This window comes from Moschus berezovskii, chromosome 15 (genome assembly GCF_049115385.1).
Source record: "Moschus berezovskii isolate FMDL1 chromosome 15, NW_MosBer_1.0, whole genome shotgun sequence".
Classification (NCBI taxonomy): Eukaryota; Metazoa; Chordata; class Mammalia; order Artiodactyla; family Moschidae; genus Moschus; species Moschus berezovskii.
The window spans coordinates 51,867,652-51,886,884 of record NC_142474.1 but is presented as its reverse complement, the minus strand read 5'-3'; the positions used below and the strand labels follow the sequence as shown (position 1 = coordinate 51,886,884).

Below are 19,233 nucleotides of genomic sequence, written 5' to 3'. Positions count from 1 at the left end.
CCCAGAAAGGACAGTTGTCAGGGAACTCTATGTTCATAAGAGATAATAAGAAATAATTTGTGTGAATGATAAATGTTCCCCATTCCTGATGTACTGTCTGCTCTTGGGTTGAGAAGATATGTATTTTATTAATGTATTTTATTTTGGTTTGTGTTCGTTACTGCACGCAGGCTTTCTCTAATTGCCATGAGCGGGCACTACTTTCCACTTGCGGTGTGAGGGCTTCTCATTGCAGTGGCTTCTCTTGTTGTCGAGCACAGGTTTTAGAGCACAGGCTCAGTAGTTGTGGCACACGGGCTTTGTTGCTCTGCGGCATGTGGACTCTTCCCAGACCAGGGATCAAACCTGTGTCCCTTGCATTGGCAGGCAGATTCCTATCCACTGCTCCACCAGGGGCGGAAAATATATATTTGCTTAATTTCTACAGCCAAATGAGAGTACCTGCCTTCCTGGGACTGTTTTTCATTCTAGCAGCATCCTCTTGGCACTCATATTGCCATTAAAGTCAAAAACATTATGCTATGAAAAAGTAGTCAGTCACAAAAGGGCAAATAACTGTATGCTTTCATTTATACAAGGTACCTGAAATAGATTCATAGAGATACAGAGTGCAAATGGTGGTTGCCAGGAGCTGTGAGAAATAGAAAATGGGGGGCTAGTGTTTAAGGGGGACAGAGTTTCCATTTGAGATGATGAAAGCAGTTCTACAGATGGATGGTTGTGACAGTTGCCTAACAGTGTGAATAGACGTAATGCCACTGAACTGTACATTGAAAAATAGCTAAAATGGCAAATTGTATGTTGTGTCTATTTTAGTCCAAGTTTTAAAATGCAATTTAGGGACTTTCCTAGCGGTCCAGTGGTTAAGACTTCACCTTCCAGTGCAGGGGTTGTGGGTTCTATCCCTGGTTGGGGAGCTAAGATCCCACATGCCCCGGGCCAAAAAACCAAAACACAAAACAGAAATAATATTATGAACAAATTCAATAAAGATTTTTAAAGTGGTCCACATCAAAAAACGATCTTTAAAAAAAATAAACAAAATGTGATTTTAAAGAAATTTGTTAGTGTGCATGTATGTTGCATGAAGCCAAATGCTTTCTAGGTATTATCTTATTTAATCTTCATAGCAGCTCAGGGAAGGAGACACATGATCATCTCCACAGATGAAGAATCGGAGCAAAGCCAGCAATGTCTCAAGTCTAGGGCCATGCAGAGGATAGTGACGTAAACAGAGATCATAGCCCAGTGGTTAGCCTGCTGCACACGTGCTCACACGCACACCCACACACAGGCACGCTCTGCATGGCTTCCTTTTTTTGCTCCCCCAGGTAATTGCACTCTAACTGCTCAAGCAGGCAACTACTGTTGCCTTCATTTAGGAATAGGGATCCAAGTTCATGGGCTTTTCCTTGACATTTGAGCCGTGAAAGTCCTGTAGCAGGTAAGGCTGCCACCCTCCCCCACCCTCCAGGAGTCAACAGGCCCTAAAGGATTTTCCAGCAGCAAAACCCAAGGCCAGTTGTATCCTGGCTTATTAGGCAGAATCTATGAAAATTACCTAACCAGCTTACTATAAAGATCATCTCAAAATTCACTTGTGTTTCAAAAAACCCTCTCTAAACAAGCCATTTTTTTAACTTTTTATTTTGTGTTGGAGTATAGCCAATTAACAATGTGGTGCTAGAGAAGACTCTTGAGAGTCCCTTGGACTGCAAGGAGATCCAACCAGTCCATCCTCAAGGAGATCAATCCTGGGTATTCATTGGAAGGACTGATGCTGAAGCTGAAACTCCAATACTTTGGCTACCTCATGCGACGAGTTGACTCACTGGAAAAGAGTCTGATGCTGGGAGGGATTGGGGGCAGGAGGAGACGGGGACAACAGAGAATGAGATGGCTGGATGGCATCACCGACTCGATGGACATGAGTTTGGGTGAACTATGGGAGTTGGTGATGGACAGGGAGGCCAGATGTGCTGTGATTCATGGGGTCTCAAAGAGTCAGACACGACTGAGCGACTGAACTGAACTGAATTAACAATGTTGCAATCGTTTCAGGTGAACAGAGAAAGGGCTTAGCCATACATATACATGTATCCATTCTCCCCCAAACTCCCCTCTCATCCAGGTTTCTGCAGAACATTGAGCAGAGCTCCATGTGCTATACCATAGGTCTTTATTGGTTATCCATTTTAAATAGAGCAGTGTGTACATGTCCATCCCAGACTCCCTAACTATCCCTTCCCCCTGGCAACCATAAATTCGTTTTCTAGTTCTGTGAGTCTGTTTTGTAAGTTGATTTGTATCATTTCTTTTAAGATTCCAGATATAAAGGATCCCATACAATATTTCTCCTTCTCCGTCTGACTTACTTCACTCAGTATGATACTCTCTAGATCCATCCTTCTTGTTGCAAATGGCATTATTTTGTTCTTTTTAATGGCTGAGTAATATTCCACTGTACAAATGTACCACATCTTCTTTATCCATTCCTCTGTCAATGGACATTTAGGTTGCTTCCATGTCTTTAAACAAGCCACTTTTAATAACATGGTTTTTTTTTTTCCTATCTTCTAGGCTGGTCTATTGAACACTTTTTTAAAAAAGCAAACTTTTTTCCTTATCTTAATGTCCCAGCTACTTTTCAGGGGGGAAAGTAATAGACACACAGACTCATTCCTATAAAGGAATAGATGTAAAAGCCAAATAAGGATATTTTCATAAAGAATGCACATATACCTTTGTTTCTCTTCTTTTTTTCATTGCTAAAATCTGTATTTCTAACCAGATTTCACTTAAGGTGTTTTTTTGGTACATTTTTATTTTAATGTGTTTCTTTTGCATTTACTGACTTTGAATCAGGTATATTCTATACCCCATCATTCTGTTGAATTACAGATTAGAAGACAATTCAGTGATAAAATTAGTTGTATAAAATAAGGAATAAGGTGCTTAGATGAACTGAACTGAGTTAGAGATCTTTGCTGATTCTGCTACCTACTAATTGTTGCCTCTTAACATTTCTTTTTTTTTTTTTTTTTTTTGTCCACACTGTAGCATGAGGAATCTTAGTTCCCCAATCGGGGATCAAACCTGTGGTCCCTGCAGTGGGAGCATCAATTGTTAAGCACTGGACTGCCAGGGAAGTCCCATCTACCAGTATTTTTTAATTCGGCAAGATTATGAAATTGAAGGCTACATTCAAAGATTTTGGTATCTTTCAAAATCTTGCTGGGAACACAGGCTATTTCATTGTTCCCATTTTCTACCTTTTTCTTTCTACCATGGAAAACCAGATGGTCCATAGCAGCTGAGAGAAATCATTGCCAACCCAGCATATTTGCATAATTTTCTCTCTGCCCTTAATCTGGAACAAAAGAAACAAAATAACAGGCCATGATAATGAAGTAAATCAAGTTCTTAATTACAGAATTAGGAAACGTTTTAACAGCATTTAAGATTCCCTGCTCATGTTCCTTTCAAAGTCCTCCAGTCCCTTGTAAAATGTGATTTCCATTCCAAGGTTTTTCCTGATGAGTTCATCAATTCAGCAAGGCAGAATGCTGACAGTTTTTCACAAACCTGAGAAAAATAATTATAACATTTAAGATACAGAAATAGACACGCAAAAGTTCAGATCCTCACCCCTCTTGATGCTTTCTCAAGGCCAGTTCAGTTTCTCCTAATAAGGCGTTTGACCTGCTTGCCAAGCTCTGACAGATGATATTTTTTACAGGCCTGTTCTTTCATTGTATTCAGTGCAAGGTGTAAGCTGAACAGGCTAGATGAGCCTTATTCACTGAAGGGGAATTCAGCCTAAAAGGACATTTTAGCACCCAAGTCAACCTCATTAGACTTCATTCTTACTCTTAGGAAAGATAATGCGTCTTTATTTGGAATGCATGTGTTCCTTCCAGTGGTGAGAAGTGAGGTGACTTTTATACATCATGTCTCATTACAGGGCTCCTCTGTAGGGGAGCAGGGAAAACATGGCATCTGGGGCTGTTAATTCTTAACAACACCAGGAGGATGTAATTGCTTTATCTCAGGGGACCATGAAGATAGCACATGTCAACACCGTACGAATGCTCTTAGGTTATGGAATCTGGTCAGTGACTCACGTTATTGTGGACATGTACTGAAATAGACAACAGTCGGATTGATAAATTGTGAAAGAGAAGCCAGTAACAGTCAGCAAATGATAAGCAAGTACATGGCTTAAAAACATTCCTGGAGTTTCATTTATCAGAGCTCGTACTTGGGTTTGCTCCCTGCTTGTTGCTTTGAAAGAGTTTCTCTTAATTATACTCGTCATTATTTTCTAAGTGAAAGTGAAAGTCGCTCAGTCACGTCTGACTCTTTGCAACTGTATAGTCCATGGGATTTTCCAGTCCAGAAGACTGGAGTGGGTAGCCTTTCCCTTCTCCAGGGGATCTTCCCAAACCAGGGATTGAACTGGGGTCTCCTGCATTGCAAGCAGATTCTTTACCAACCTGGCTATCAGGGAAGCCCAAGTATGTACTTAACTGTCATATGAATGACAGGGGAAACCAAGGCCTTAGTTGTGTTTCACATCAGAAAGGAACCATTTCTTCATATCATTTCGTAGCTATTTTTTAAGGGAGGGTGTTTACATGTAAGATTTAACAGCATTTGGATTGATTGGCTAGTATATTGGATTTTCTCATCTTCTGAGCAAAGAGAGGAACATGTCCATTTGTATCAGTAAAATCTGTAAATGGAATATGAGAATGGGAGTATATTGTTTTCTTTTTTAAATTTTGTAATTTTAAAAAACTTATTGTTTATTTGCATTGGGTCTTTAGCTGCATCATGCAGAAACCTTTCATTGTGGCACGAGGACTGTCTAGTTTCAGCGTGTGGGCTTATTTGCCCTGTGGCATGTGGTATCTTAGTTCCCTGACCAGTGATCAAACCCATGTCCCCTGCATTGCAAGGTGGATTCTTAACCACTGGACCACCAGAGAAGTCTGCCTCAGAGCATATTTTGAATCTATCAAACGTAGGATGTCATCTCTAATAAAGCTGTTAATTACAGTAATATATTAAAAAAGCTTATTTTTCTTATTCATCAAATGCTTTAAGATGTTCTGTAGCAGGAAAATGTGATCTGTTCAGTAAGAAAAAAATAATGAAAGAGAAAAATCTTGTAATTTTTTTTTAGAGAAATATGATTCCTCAACAGTAATATGGCTGACACTTTGATTCTGGATGATCTTACATTTTAAAAATAGCATTGGACTTCAAAAATTTTATGATTCTGTAGGAAATCACTATTTTTATGTACTTAGAAAAATCTTTTGTTAAGGGCATGATGCTTCTCAGCTGTTTTTCACTCAATAATTTTATGCTATGAACTGTGTAAGCATTTCTTTTCTTGACAGTTGACTGATCTGTGTTGATTCAGTGCTAGGTCCACATCAAAGTAAAATGAACCGCAAAGACATCGAAAACTAATTGAAGGGAAAAGAAAGCAAATGCTTCATGAGAGAGCATGTACTATTCCAGGGATTCTGAACTATTGACATTTGTGTTTTTTTTTTAATTGGAGGCTAATTATTTGACAATATTATATTGGTTGGTTTTGCCGTACATTGACATGAATCCACCCTGACATTTGTTTTTGAAAGTATGAATTTAGATTTCCAGTCTAGTTTAAAAAAATTCCCTTGTACCGCTCTGTGGGAGCTGATGGTTTTACGTTAATCATATCTATCTTAGGCTGTCTATTTAGTCTGTTCACTCTGACAAACCATTATCTATTTCTTTGCCCAAAGGCATGATCATGAAATATTATGAGCAAAGTTTTATTCCTACAAAAAACAATAAATCTTCCCAGTCATTGGTCAAACTGTCAGTATTCCAGTTCATATTTTGAAAGCTTTTGATATTTATTAATACCAGCAAGTGGCTGGTAGCTTGATGAGAACTTGATTAGGATTAGGGTAGAATTTATGTTTCTTTAAAAAAAAAATGGAATAGGCCTTAATTAGATGAGTGACATTGAACACATTCCCCAGTGTCTCTGACAGTCAGTTGCCTCCTCTATGCAACAAGAAATGATACAAGCCTTCTTGACCTCAAGAATCAAATATATGTGAAAATCTTGAATATAGTAAAGTACAAACTTCCTGCCTGGAAATTTGACCTCTCTTGGGAACAGTTCCTTCAATAAAGTCCCATGAGAACTTCCACTGTGCCTGGTCTCAAACCACTGTTCACCCTCCGCCCCTTCTGTCTCTCCACCACTTTTTTAAAAATAATTTTATTTATTTTTGGCTGCGCTGGATTTTTGTAGCTTTGCGCGGGCTTTCTCTAGTTGCAGGGAACAGAAGCTACTCTCTAGTTGTGATGGCGCAGGCTTCTCGTTGCAGTGGCTTCTCTTGTGAAGCGCAGGCTCTAGAATACACGGGCTTTGATGTATACATAGGCACGCACGCCCAATAGTTGCAGCTCCTGGACTCCAGGGCAGACTCTGCATTTGTGGCACTTGGGCCTAGTTACTCCAAGGCATATGGAACCTTGTCTGACCAGGGATTGAACTCTTGTCCCTTACACTGGCAGGCTGATTTTTATCCTCTGTGCCACCAGGGAGTTCCTCCCTCCACCACTTTGCTATGTCCTTGAAAAGGCCAAAAAGCTGGTGAAAGAGTCCTAAGGAGATGAAAATGGCAGTGCCGCCAAGACAGTTATGATGGGGCCTGAAGGGAGGAGCAGAATAGTATAAGTGAGCAGGCAGTTGTGTTGGTCAACTAAGCACTGTCGTGTCCACTGTCAGCAATATTTGTATTTTGCTGACACTGTTCATGTTTATTTGTTTTGCAATTAGGACCCTGGAGAAGAGGAGGCCATCTTTAGAACTGTCTCAGGACACAGTGGGGCCAAAGGCCCAAGAGCAGAAGAATGAATGGGGTACTTAGGAGAAGTAAGTGGACGCAAACGAGAGGAGAGAACTTCTCTCATTCTGAACCTAAGTTAACTCTCTACATATTCTATGGTGGATTGGCAGGGGTTCAGAGAATGAAAACATAACACAACCCATTAGAACCCCATCTGCTTTCTTTCTGCAGAAGTCACTTCTGAAGGGAAGATGTTACCATGTGTCATGGTGTTTAACATGATACTTCTAACATCTCATGGTAGTTTCCCGATTTTGGGGTTCTAGATAAAGGAATTTCCTTTTGTAAATCTTACTTGTAGCTTTTCATTTCTAGGTATGAATCTCCTTAGAGAAGTCAGGAGTCGTGTCCTCTTCAGTCGTGTCTGACTCTTAGTGACGCTATGGGCTGTGTAGCCTACCAGGCTCCTCTGTTCATGGGTTTCTTCAGGCAAGAGTACTAGAGTGGATTGCTGTTTCCTTCTCCAGGGGATCTTCCTGACCCAGGGATTGTACCCGTGTCTCTTATGTCTCCTGCATTGGCAGATGGGTTCTTTACCACTAGCACCACCTGGGAAGCTCTTAGAAAAGTCATTAGATTTTTTTTAAGTTTTTAAAAACCAGAGTTTCCATATGTCACTCACCATTGGGTGTTAATTTTGCATATAATTTGTTCTCGGGATAAGTGGTATCACACGAATGATTGAAAAAATCCAGGCGACATTTATTCAAGTGTGATTTAATTTCTTTTTATACTACGGCAGAGGCTCCGCTCAAGCCAAGCACTCTAGTTACAATCAGAGTATCTGGTGTGAACCCCACTGATAAGGCTCCCTAAGTTTGATCTGACTTTTTTCTTTTTCCCGAAAAGAAATATTTGAGGTGGGGGGTCTTAATAACTCATTAAACCTGTGGCCACCTTTTCTTTTTTTTCACTTGTAGATTGGAGAGCTACTTTGCTGGCACAACCTATGACTAAAATTGCCAGTCACCTTTAAGAAGCCGCCTCCCCTGACCCCAAAAGTAGATGTCAGTTTCAAATGATGTTTGGACATGATTACAACTCATGTTCTTCCTTTTTTTAAATTTATTTTTAATTGAAGGATAATAGCTTTACAATGTTGTGTTGGTTTCTGCCATATACCAACGTGAATCAGCCATGAGTATACTTACATCCCTCCTTCTTGAATCTCTCTCCCATCCTCTACCATCACACCTCATCACAGAGCATTGAGCTGAGCTCCCTGCGCTGTATGTTTCAATGCTACTTCATATTCTTAAACTGGCCTGTTTCCTGGCCAAAACCCTTGAATTTTAAATATTATTCTCTGAATTCTTCTGATGTGAAGATTGACTTTTATGCTTTCTGCCATTGTGAGTGGCACTTAAGAGCCCAGGGTTGTAAATTTGAGTCTCCAGCACAAAAGGCAAACTAAACTCTTTGGTATTCAAAGTGAGCCATCAGTTCTGGAACAGGGTCTAATGCTGGGAGTGACAGCATCCCAGGAGCATGAAGTAGCACAATGCTATTGCAGGATAGACATTCAGGAAAGATTTATTATGTTAATAAATTGATGGTGAGTCAACACTGGAAGAATAAGGGAATGAAAATTGACATCAGCTCTTCAAACAACCTCAGAAATAGGTGATTTTTTTTTTCTCTGTTGTATCGAGAAGGAAACTAAAGATCAAAGACTTTGGTTTTTTAAACAAATATTTACTGTTTATGATTAGTCATTTATCCCTAAGAGAGTCACGGGAAATGGATCTGTATTTCCATTTTACAGATAGGGAAACTGAGGTGCAGAAGTTTTAAGTGATGGCTTTGGTATGGAGCTAAGATATGAAAGGGCAGGGCAGGACTCAAGGAAGCCAACTTCAGAGATCTTCCCCTTGAACTACAAGGCATCTCAGATATCAGATCAGGGCCCTGCTGGGTACAAAGCTGGCACATAAAGAACAAAGTTGTCAGATTTCAAAACCCACATTGTTTCCACTTTCCTTGTTGAAAACCCAGTGAATTCTCTACTGGTTGTAGTAAGGAGCCATGAATGTCTTCTAAACATCAAAGCCAAGGGCTGTTGTCCACTATCCTCACACCTCTTAATCTTCCTTTTCAGCCTCAAGCTCATTCTCTTTCATCAGGTTCTGTTTTTTCTTGCCTTCTCCTTCTCAGAGAATGACTTCTCTCTCAGCTGGCTTTTCCCCTGTGGACTTAAAAAGTATTCACAACCTAGAAGTTGAGAGTTATGTTTCACTTGGTGGGAATTTTTAGGACTTCAAGCCCAGGAGACAACATCTTAAGTAACCCTGAGAGAACTGCTCCCAGGAAGTAAGGGGAAGGAACCACGTTATGATAGAAGTTTTGCAACAAAGGGCAGATAGTTGGAACATCAAAAGAACATCAAAAGATTATTGTTACTTAAAGAAAACCACATATCCCAAGTTAAAGAATTTAGCACTTTTCTGGTCTTGGGAAATGAAATTAAAAGATACTTGCTCCTTGAAAGAAAAGCTATGACAAACCTAGACAGCGTATTAAAAAGTAGAGACATCACTTCGCCAACAAAGATCCATATAGTCAAAGCTATGGTTTTTCCAGTAGTCATGGATGTGAAAGTTGGACCATCAAGAAGGCTGAACATTGAAGAATTCACAGTTTTCAAACTCCAGTGTTGGAGAAGACTCTTGAGAATCCTTTGGACAGCAGGGAGATCAAACCAATCAGTCTTAAAGGAAATCAGCTCTGAATAGGAAGGACTGATGCTGAAGCTCCAGTACTTTGGCCACCTGATGCAAAGAGATGACTCATTGGAAAAGACCCTGATGCTGGGAAAGATTGAAGGCCAGAGGAGGGGACGACAGAGGATGAGATGGTTGGATGGCATCACTGTCTCAATAGACATGAGTTTGAACAAACTCTGAGAGATAGTGAAGGACAGGGAAGCCTGGTGTGCTGCAATCCGTGGGGTCACAAAGAGTCATAAATGACTGAGCTCCATGGGGTCACAAAGAGTCATAAATGGCTGAGCGACTGAACAACAATAGCAGCAAGGCGTGGGAAAATGCAGGAGTCTGGGCTGACTGAAATCATTCCTTTGATATGCACCTCAGCTGTCTGGGGCCAGTATCTTGTGTTTTTACATCCTGAGTCCCCTCAGGACTCACTGTAGGGAGTGGCTGCAGTCTGATGGCTGCTCGATGGCTGGTATTCTTTACCTTCCTGAGTTTCCTCAGGTTCACTGGCTCAGGTTGGAGCGCTATAATTGCTGATGTCTCTGACATTGGTGTTTATTGATATGGCAGGAAATACACCATTTCTCACCCCACATGTACTAAAAGTGAGTGCTCTCTGTCTCTTGTACTCCCTGGATTCAACCATCAGCTTTACATAGCCAACCTTGAATAAAACTTAAAAAAAAAAAAAATCCAGTCATTTAAGTGCAATGGCTTGTTCTACATCTCTCCGTGGTTGCTCCATCATTCCTAGCATCCTTGAAATAAAATTCTTAATTGTTCTTTTCCAATAACCTCCCCTGAGTGCAAGAAGTATAAGCTTAAGAACCATCCCAAACCAATTCAATTTCTAACATCTGTGTTATTGTCATAGCATATTTATACAAGTCTAGGTCAGCTTCATTAATAGTAAATAGTTTATCTGATTGATGGTTGTTCACCTAATGATTTAAGTCTCTTTTAAGTGTTGTTTTCAATATCCATCCAGTTATCCTTTTCTTTTTAGACATCTTTTTTACTTGGAAGGACTTAAAGATGTTGTTTAAAAAAAGAAAATTTCAGCTTAATTTGTATTTCAGAATAGTAATGATCCATTTAGCACTGTGGGTATTTTTCTCTTGAACAGCTACTTAAAAGATGTTTATCTGAAGACCTTTTCTTCCAAATGTTTTGTTTGTAGTAATAAATACTTGTAAAATTCATCAAACTTTAACTAACTTTATCTAATTATTCCTTTATATTGTGTGATGACTGTTTCCTCCTTGTTTCTTTTCCAGTAAGTGATTATATGAAGGTTCACATTAGAGCCTTAACACAGAAGTAGCCTTAGGGGAATTGATTTTAAATTCTTTTTTAATTTTTTAAAATAACTTTTATTTAATTATAGTTGCTTTTCAATGTTGTGTTGTTCAGCAAAGTATATTGGCTATACGCTTAATTATATCCACTCTTTTTTGGATTTCCTTCCCAGTTAGGTCACCACAAAGTGCTGAGTAGAGTTCCTTGTGCTATACAGTAGGTTCTCATTAGTTATTTACTTTATACATAGTATCAAGAGTGTATATATGTCAATCCTAATCTCCCAATTCATCCCACCCTCCTTCCTCCCCTTGGTATCCATGCATTTTTGATACAGCCACTGTGGAGAACAGCATGGAAGTTCCTTAGAAGACTAAAAATCGAACTATCATATGAGCCAGCAGTCCTACTCCTGGGCATATACCCAGAGACAACCATGATTCAAAAAGATACGTGCACCCCAGTGTTCACTGCAGCACTATTTAAAATAGCCAAGACATGGAAGAAGCCAAAATCCTTTTTTTTAATTGAGATATATTTGAAATATAACTTGACATTAGTTTCAGGTATCAGTTCAGTTCAGTTCAGTTCAGTCGCTCAGTCGTGTCCGACTCTCCGCGACCCCATGAATCACAGCACGCCAGGCCTCCCTGTCCATCACCAACTCCCGGAGTACACTCAAACTCATGTCCATGAGTTTGTCCGGTGATGCCATCCAGCCATCTCATTCTCCGTCGTCCCCTTCTCCTCCCACCCCCAACCTTTCCCAGCATCAGAGTCTTTTCCAGTGAGTCAACTCGTCGCATGAGGTGGCCAAAGTATTGGAGTTTCAGCTTTAGCATCAGTCCCTCCAATGACAGCATAGCAATTATATACAAATATATTATGAAATGACTACCAAGATAAGTCTAGTTAACATCCATCACCACACATAGTATCAATATTTTTCCTTGTGATGAGAATTTTTAAGATCTACTTTTAAGAACTTTTAAGATCCATAGGTGAAGACACGGGTGCAGGTGGTCAAAAGGTAGAAACTTCTAGTTATAAAGTATCTGAATCCTAGGGATGTCATGTACATCATGGTAACTAGAGTTAATCACACTTTATTGTATATTTGAAAATTGCTAAGAAAATAGATCTGAAAATCCTTTAAATGGAATAAACAAAAATAATAGCCTGTGAGATAATAGATTTTAAAGTTCATAAAAATAATCCACAAAAATATTGCTATAGTGTGTAGCATGGTTAAATGTTGCTAAAATATGGGTAATGAGAGCAGAATCCTCAGCGAACTCTTCATTAAGTTTATGAGTTCATAAACTAGGTGCTGATCGGTTTTGCCAGTGAAGAAAAGGCTGCTGGTTTGAGTTGACCACTCATCCCATTTCTTGTTCACATTCATACAGCGCTCCTCTCCTCTGTCTGCTTGATTGATTGACTGACTGACTGATTGGTTACTACCTAGCAAGTCTACTCACTTAAGAGTATCTTGTACCTAGTTCTGTTGATCAGCCAAGCTTGGGACTCTCCACCTGCAGGCAGGCTGGCCCCTTCATCACAGCCCAGCCAAGGGGAGCTGGGCTGTTGCATCAGCCAGGCATCGTGCTCCTTGGAAGGAAATCAGCAGTGTGGACATCACCCAGTGCCCCCTGCTGCTGATTGCACAGCTAAGGGTAAAGAATTTGTTTATGTTACAAATTTTACCTAGATCTTGATTCTATGAGAGGTCAGTGCTAGGCTTCATTCAATGTTCCAAGGCTTTCTGGCTCTTGGTGAAATATTCCGTTCTGTTCCGTTCCTTTCCGTCGCTCAGTCGTGTCCGACTCTTTGCGACCCTGTGGACTGTAGCCTACCAGGCTTCTCCGTCCATGGGATTCTCCAGGCAAGAATACTGGAGTGGGTTACCGTTTCCTTCTCCAGGGGATCTTCCCAACCCAGGGATCGAACCCGGGTCTCCCGCATTGGAGGCAGACGCTTTAACCTTAAAGGAAGAAAAATTCCAATACAAATTTCCAGTTTAAAAAGGCAAGATATATATAGATATATATGTAAATATATAAATATTTATCTTTCTTGTGCCAATAACCCTAGCCCTCTTCTTAGGCCTGGCTCAAATCCTCTTCCTTCTTGAGATCCTCTCTGTTTCCCGTGAAGGCCCATCTTCTGATGCTGAGTTCTGCCTGTCTGGTTAGTCATTTGCTGACATGCTTCCATCTCGGACTGTCAGTAGTGTGTTGTCTCTGAAGCCTATATATGAGCCTGAATGCTACTAGTACTATTAATAGGAAGTACTAGTCATACAGTGTTTAAGAGCATCCTTTTTTAAAAGGTATAACTAAACAGGCAGCAGGGTATGGTAGCTCAAATATCTGAACTAGAAAGTCTGAATTCATATCCTCGTTTTATGTACTCCTAATGGCAAGCTACTCCAGTACTCTTGCCTAGAAAATCCCATGGACGGAGGAGCCTGGTAGGCTGCAGTCCGTGGGGTCGCTACGAGTCAGACATGACTGAGCGACTTCACTTTCCCTTTTCACTTTCACACATTGGAGAAGGAAATGGCAACCCACTCCAGTGTTCTTGCCTGGAGAATCCCAGGGACGGGGGAGCCTGATGGGCTGCCGTCTATGGGGTCACACAGAGTCGGACACGACTGAAGTGACTTAGCAGCAGCAGCAGCAGTACCCGTGAGACATTGGCTATGCTACCTAAAACCTCTGAATATTAATTCCATTTTTTTTGGTGGAATAATAAGCATAATAATACCAACAAAAACATTTGGTTTAAGAACAAGGAAACAGTTTTGCGCACATTCTATATCATAAGCTTCTGTAAAATATTAATTAAAACATTTTTTAATGCTGTTTGAAATAAAGTGGCCTTCCACGCAGTTAGTTCTTCTGCTTCCTCTTGTCTTTCTTTCAACATCCTCAGCCTAATTTTTCCTCTCGTACTGCTCTACATACTGTTACCTGTGACCCACATATTTTTCCTGTGCGTCTGCCTGTTTTTATTGCTTCCTCTCTGTCTCTTCCTGCTTTTCCAGTTTGCCTCTTCCTGTCAAATCCCATTTCTCATGCAGCTTTCTTCTTCCTTTGCCTCCTCCTCCACGTCGTCTGCTTCCTCCTGCCCTCTCCTTGCTCTCCCTCGCTCCCTTCCTCCTTCTCCCCCATCCTCCTCCTTCTCCCTCTCCTTCTTCCTCTTCTTTTTCAGCTTTCTTTCTTGTTCTTCTGTCTAATAAAGTTCAAAATTGACCAGAGATAAAAGAATTTTCATAAATTCCAGTTCAAATCAGTTCAGTCGCTCAGTCGTGTCCAATTCTTTGTGACCCCATGGACTGAGGCACACCAGGCTTCCCTGTCCATCACCAACTCCTAGAGTTTACTCAAATTCATGTTCATCGAGTCAGTGATGCCATCCAACCATCTCATTCTCTGTCATCCCCTTCTCTTCCTGCCCTCAATCTTTCCCAGCATCAGGGTCTTTTCTAATGAGTCAGTTCTTCACATCAGGTGGCCATAGTATTGGAGCTTCAGCTTCAGCAGAAATCCAGAAGTCTATACAATTTGTGTTTTTTTTATGATAACATTTTAGGCAAGTGCTGTTTTATTGGTATGCACAGAATCTTGGAAGGTTAGATGTGACAGGAGGGAGATAACTTCCAATCCAATCTACTTGGTGGTTTAAAGATGAAAGCAAATGTCCAAAGAGTTAAGTGACTTGACCTGGATCCCAAAATCAATTACCAACTGTGTTGATAGTTACGACTGTTTCGGGTGTTAGCACTCTCGTTTTTTTCACTTCTGCTAGCCACTGTATTGTGTTTCCCTTCTTAGAGTTTAGTTAAGGACATTATCTAGGGGTTTGTTTGTTCCCAGCAAGCAATCTAGCTGATTGACTTTGAGGAAGTTACTTAACCTTTCTGGCCTTGAGATTCTCATCAGAGAATGAGAGGACCAACTACTCTTCAAGGCATCTTTATAATTCTCAAATTTACTCCATCATATTTAACAGCTTTGTGATGGCCACTTGTTTACTAGTGCAAGGTGACTTGGATTCTTGTATGAAATATGCCCTTGTGTTTCTTTCCAGTGCCACCCAAGGTGGAACTTCTTTTGCAGCATTACTGTATATCAGTCTGTACAAACAATTACACTTGTCCAGTATTTGGCTAAATTATTTCTAATTAAAACATGACAGCTTCCTTGGCGGAAATCCTGTCCTTGTACTACAAGGATGCTTGGCAAGGTTTTTGTTATCATTTTTCAAAAGACTGTAGGAAAATGAAATATTTTTTTTGGATCATAATGTTGCCACAGAACAATGTGACATTTGTATTACCTCTGAACATGGACAAAGGAGCCACATTTTTCTTTATTTAAGGACCAGTGTAGTATTAATCATTCATGGATTTCTTTGTAAACTTTCCCACACAAATTATTCATAATCTGAAGTAAATGCAGATGAAGAAAGAAAAGAAATGTAAAGAAGTATCTTTGTTGAGATAAGAATGATAAGAATATATTAGGTAATTTGTGCAGGATATAAAATCCAGTAAGTTACTAAATCCTTTAATTTTACCCTAACACTCAAATTTCCTTTAAATTCCTAGAAAATCTTTCTGTTTCTTTAAATAACTGGGAAATTCATCTTTCTTAGTACATTCTTATTATAATTTTTTTAAGATTTATTATTTATTTGTTTTTGGCTGTGCAGGGTCTTCATTGGTACTTATGGACTTTCTCTAATTGCAGTAAAGGGCGCTACTCTTCTTTGCGGTGCATGAGCTTCTCATTGTGATGGCTTCTCTTGTTGTGGGGCATGGGCTCTAGGTTGTAAGGGCTTCAGTAGTTGCAGCACGTGGGCTCAGTAGTTGTGGCACAGCGTCTTAGTTGCTCCATGGCATGTGGAATCCTCCCAGACCAGGGATTTAACCCACGTCCCCTGCCTTGGCAGGTGAATTCTTAACCGCTAGACTCCAGTACTCTTGCCTGGAAAATCCCATGGACAGAGGAACCTGGTAGGCTGCAGTCCATGGGGTCGCTAAGAGTCGGGCATGACTGAGCGACTTCACTTTCACTTTTCACTCTCATGCATTGGAGAAGGAAATGGCAACCCACTCCAGTGTTCTTGCCTGGAGAATCCCAGGGACGGGGGAGCCTGCTGGGCTGCCGTCTATGGGGTCGCACAGAGTCAGACACGACTGAAGCAACTTAGCAGCAGCAGCAGACTACCAGGGAAGCCCTATAATGTTTTATAATTTTTATAATCCTTCCTAGCCCTCCATGAAATGGCTTGGACATGTGATCAAGCCACATGTAAATGAGTGTCACCTGTCCCAGCATTCGCTTTCCTCTCTTTGCTTTTAGGAGTCAATGGCTATAGTACATCAAAAGCTGATTTTGTTTAGTTGTGGAATTTTCACTCAATTTTCCAGACCATCATTTCCCAAAAAGTGAAAGTCAGTCAGTCATGTCTGACTCTTTGTGACCCCATGGACTATTACAGTCCATGAAATTCTCCAGGCCAGAATACTGGAGTGGGTGGCCTTTCCCTTCTCCAGGGGATCTTCTCAATCCAGGGATCGAACCCAGGTCTCTCACATTACAGGTGGATTCTTTACCAGCTAAGCCACCAGGGAAGCCCCATCATTTTCTGAAGTGCTTGCAAATAGTCAGTTTTTTGGCTTTTGGTGTCTGAGAGCCTATTTTAAGAGCACTGCCAACCATAGTAAACTAAAAGCACTGTATTCCAGCTGTGGAAACAGTATCACTGTAGTAATACACCCTAGCTTCCTATAAAAGGGCTTCTTTGTGGCCACAGTGTGTATGAAACATGTACCATGATGGCAGTGAACATTCTCATGTGGTAAGAAACTGTTTTCCAGCTCATTGACATATAGCATTTTTCATCAGTTTTTTTTTTAATCATTTCAGAATTTGTTTTTAACCTTTGCTCCGAAGTGCTTGATGTCATTCAGTTCAGTTCAGTTCAGTCGCTCAGTCATGTCCGACTCTTTGCGACCCCATTACAGTAATACAAAACAAATAGCCTGTATCCGAGGGACTAGCACAAATGTTGAAACAGTTCAGAACAAAGTTTGAAATTAACAAATGTAATTTCTAATTTTAGTATCTGATGTACTTGAGATTATTTTTGTACTTGAACTTGGATTTGAACTGCTTATCAATATCTTACCTTGTCTTTTTTAAAAAGTCTTTTAAAAAGTCCTTGGAAAAGACTCTGATGCTGGGAAGGATTGGGGGCGGGAGGAGAAGGGGACAACAGAGAATGAGATGGCTGGATGGCATCACCGACTCGATGGACATGAGTTTGAGTGAACTCCGGGAGTTGGTGATGGACAGGGAGGCCTGGTGTGCTGTGTGTGATTCATGGGGTCACGAAGAGTAGTCGGTCACAACTGAGCAATTGAACTGAACTGAACTGAATTGAAGGCAATTTAGATTCTTTAAAAAAGAAAATCTCGATTCTCTGGTGAAAATATATGTTAAATATAATTGAAAGTAATTGAATGGAGAGATTTATATGTAATAAAACTTCCTTTGGATAATTTTTTAAATTATTTTGTATTGGTTTATAGTTTACAGCAAAATGATTCAGTTATACACATATCCATGTTGTGTGTGCTCAGTCACTCAGTCGTGTCTGACTCTTTGTGACCCCATGGACTGCAGTCCTCCAGGTCCCTCTGTCATGGAATTTTCCAGGCAAGAATACTACAGTGGGTTGCCATTTCCTTCTCTCGGGTATATTCCTGACCCAAGGATCCAACCCATGTCTCCTGCATTGGCAGGCAGATTCTTTACCACTAACATATATCTATATATCTATTCTTTTGCAGATTCTTTTCCATTACAGGTTATTACCAGGTACTGAGTGGAGTTCCCTGTGCTGTACTATAGGTCCTTATTGGTTATGTGTTTTAGTTTATCCCTCCCCCACCACCTTAGGTTAGGTAATCATAAGTTTATTTTCTAAGTCTATGAGTCTGTTTCTGTTTTGAAATAAGTTCATTTATAACATTTTTTTAGATTTCTTTGGATCATTTATAAGTATTAGTAAAATCTCACCCTAAGAAATGCTTTTTTAAGCATTAAAAATATGTATTTAAGAATATGTATGCACACGCACATATGAATATTATGATATCACATGTTCTCAGCCATAAAATATGTAAAAGTTCACATTAATCTATACATAGTGACTATAAGGAAAAGTAAATGTTTCTTATATGCAAATAAAACTGAAGCTAAACTCTGAGTTATAGATACACTTGAAATTGTAGAAAGGTATTTTAAACTATATATTACTTTGAAATATTTTATCGTTCAATTCAAATTCCATAATTACATCTCTGGTTCCTTAATATCTTGATGAATTGAGATGATAATTGGATCTAATTTTAGAAAAATGTATGAGTTTGACAGTTTAACTGTCAAGAAATAGCCCTGTATGAAAGAATGACTTTCGGCTTTCTGGTTATGATCTACTGAAAACCAAATTCCTTGCAGATTTGTGTAGGAGCACAATAGAGGGAGGTAATTTCACTTCTTGTCAGATAGCAAAAATCTCCCCCAAAGCAACTGAACTCTAAACAGAGTAAGCTGAAATCACACACTTCCCCATTTCCTGTGATTTCCTCATTCTGTCCCTCAGAATGGTATTCTTACACTATTTTAGAATGAGAGTTGAAGATTTTCATTAGAAATTTTAAAATGGTCTTCTCTGGAATGGCCATTATTTTAACAGTAAAAATTATGTATATGACAAATTATAATACGTAGGAAGTTATAATAAATAATAAAAGTTATTTTATCTCTTGTTCTTTGCTGTCAGGTCACCATCATAATAAGCAAACTGTTTTTTTTTAACAACTGGGCTGTGACTCCATTAGAATGTTTCCAGGAATTTAAAGTGGTTGTGGGGTTAAAAGTTTTCAAAATGACACATATAAAACTCCTACTAAATAAATAATACAGAATTGCATCCAGTGTTGAAATCTTACTTTCTGTTCTCATTATCTCCATTACATGTGGCTGAGGCAGAATTTCCAAACTATCTAAGAGTTGCACATAAGCATGTGCTGTCAACTGGGAAAATGGATTGACCAGAAATTTTGTTCAGGTTTTTCAGTAAGATGCTGCAGAAAAACCTGAACAAACTTTTTGGCCAACCCAGTATCTTGAGGAATGATGTTAATGTTTTAAACAAAGCATTCCTGATAATGAGTTCCAGGTTTTCATTATTTTTCTGATAAAGAATATAAACCAATG

The 19,233-nt window shown here is 39.7% G+C and overlaps 1 protein-coding gene across 4 annotated transcripts in view; it reads left to right on the top strand.

Annotated features, from left to right (window-relative positions):
* CACNB2 (calcium voltage-gated channel auxiliary subunit beta 2) overlaps positions 1 to 19,233 on the top strand; it is a 449,947-nt gene that overhangs the window by 244,152 nt on the left and 186,562 nt on the right. Inside the window, exon 2 of one of the 4 annotated variants that reach the window (XM_055429568.2) lies at positions 6,854 to 6,949. The exons of the other annotated variants lie outside the window; for them this stretch is intronic. Coding sequence (XP_055285543.1) covers positions 6,932 to 6,949 — 18 coding nt within the window. The 5' untranslated portion in view covers positions 6,854 to 6,931. The remainder of the gene's footprint in view (positions 1 to 6,853; positions 6,950 to 19,233) is intronic. 4 annotated transcript variants of the gene reach the window in all.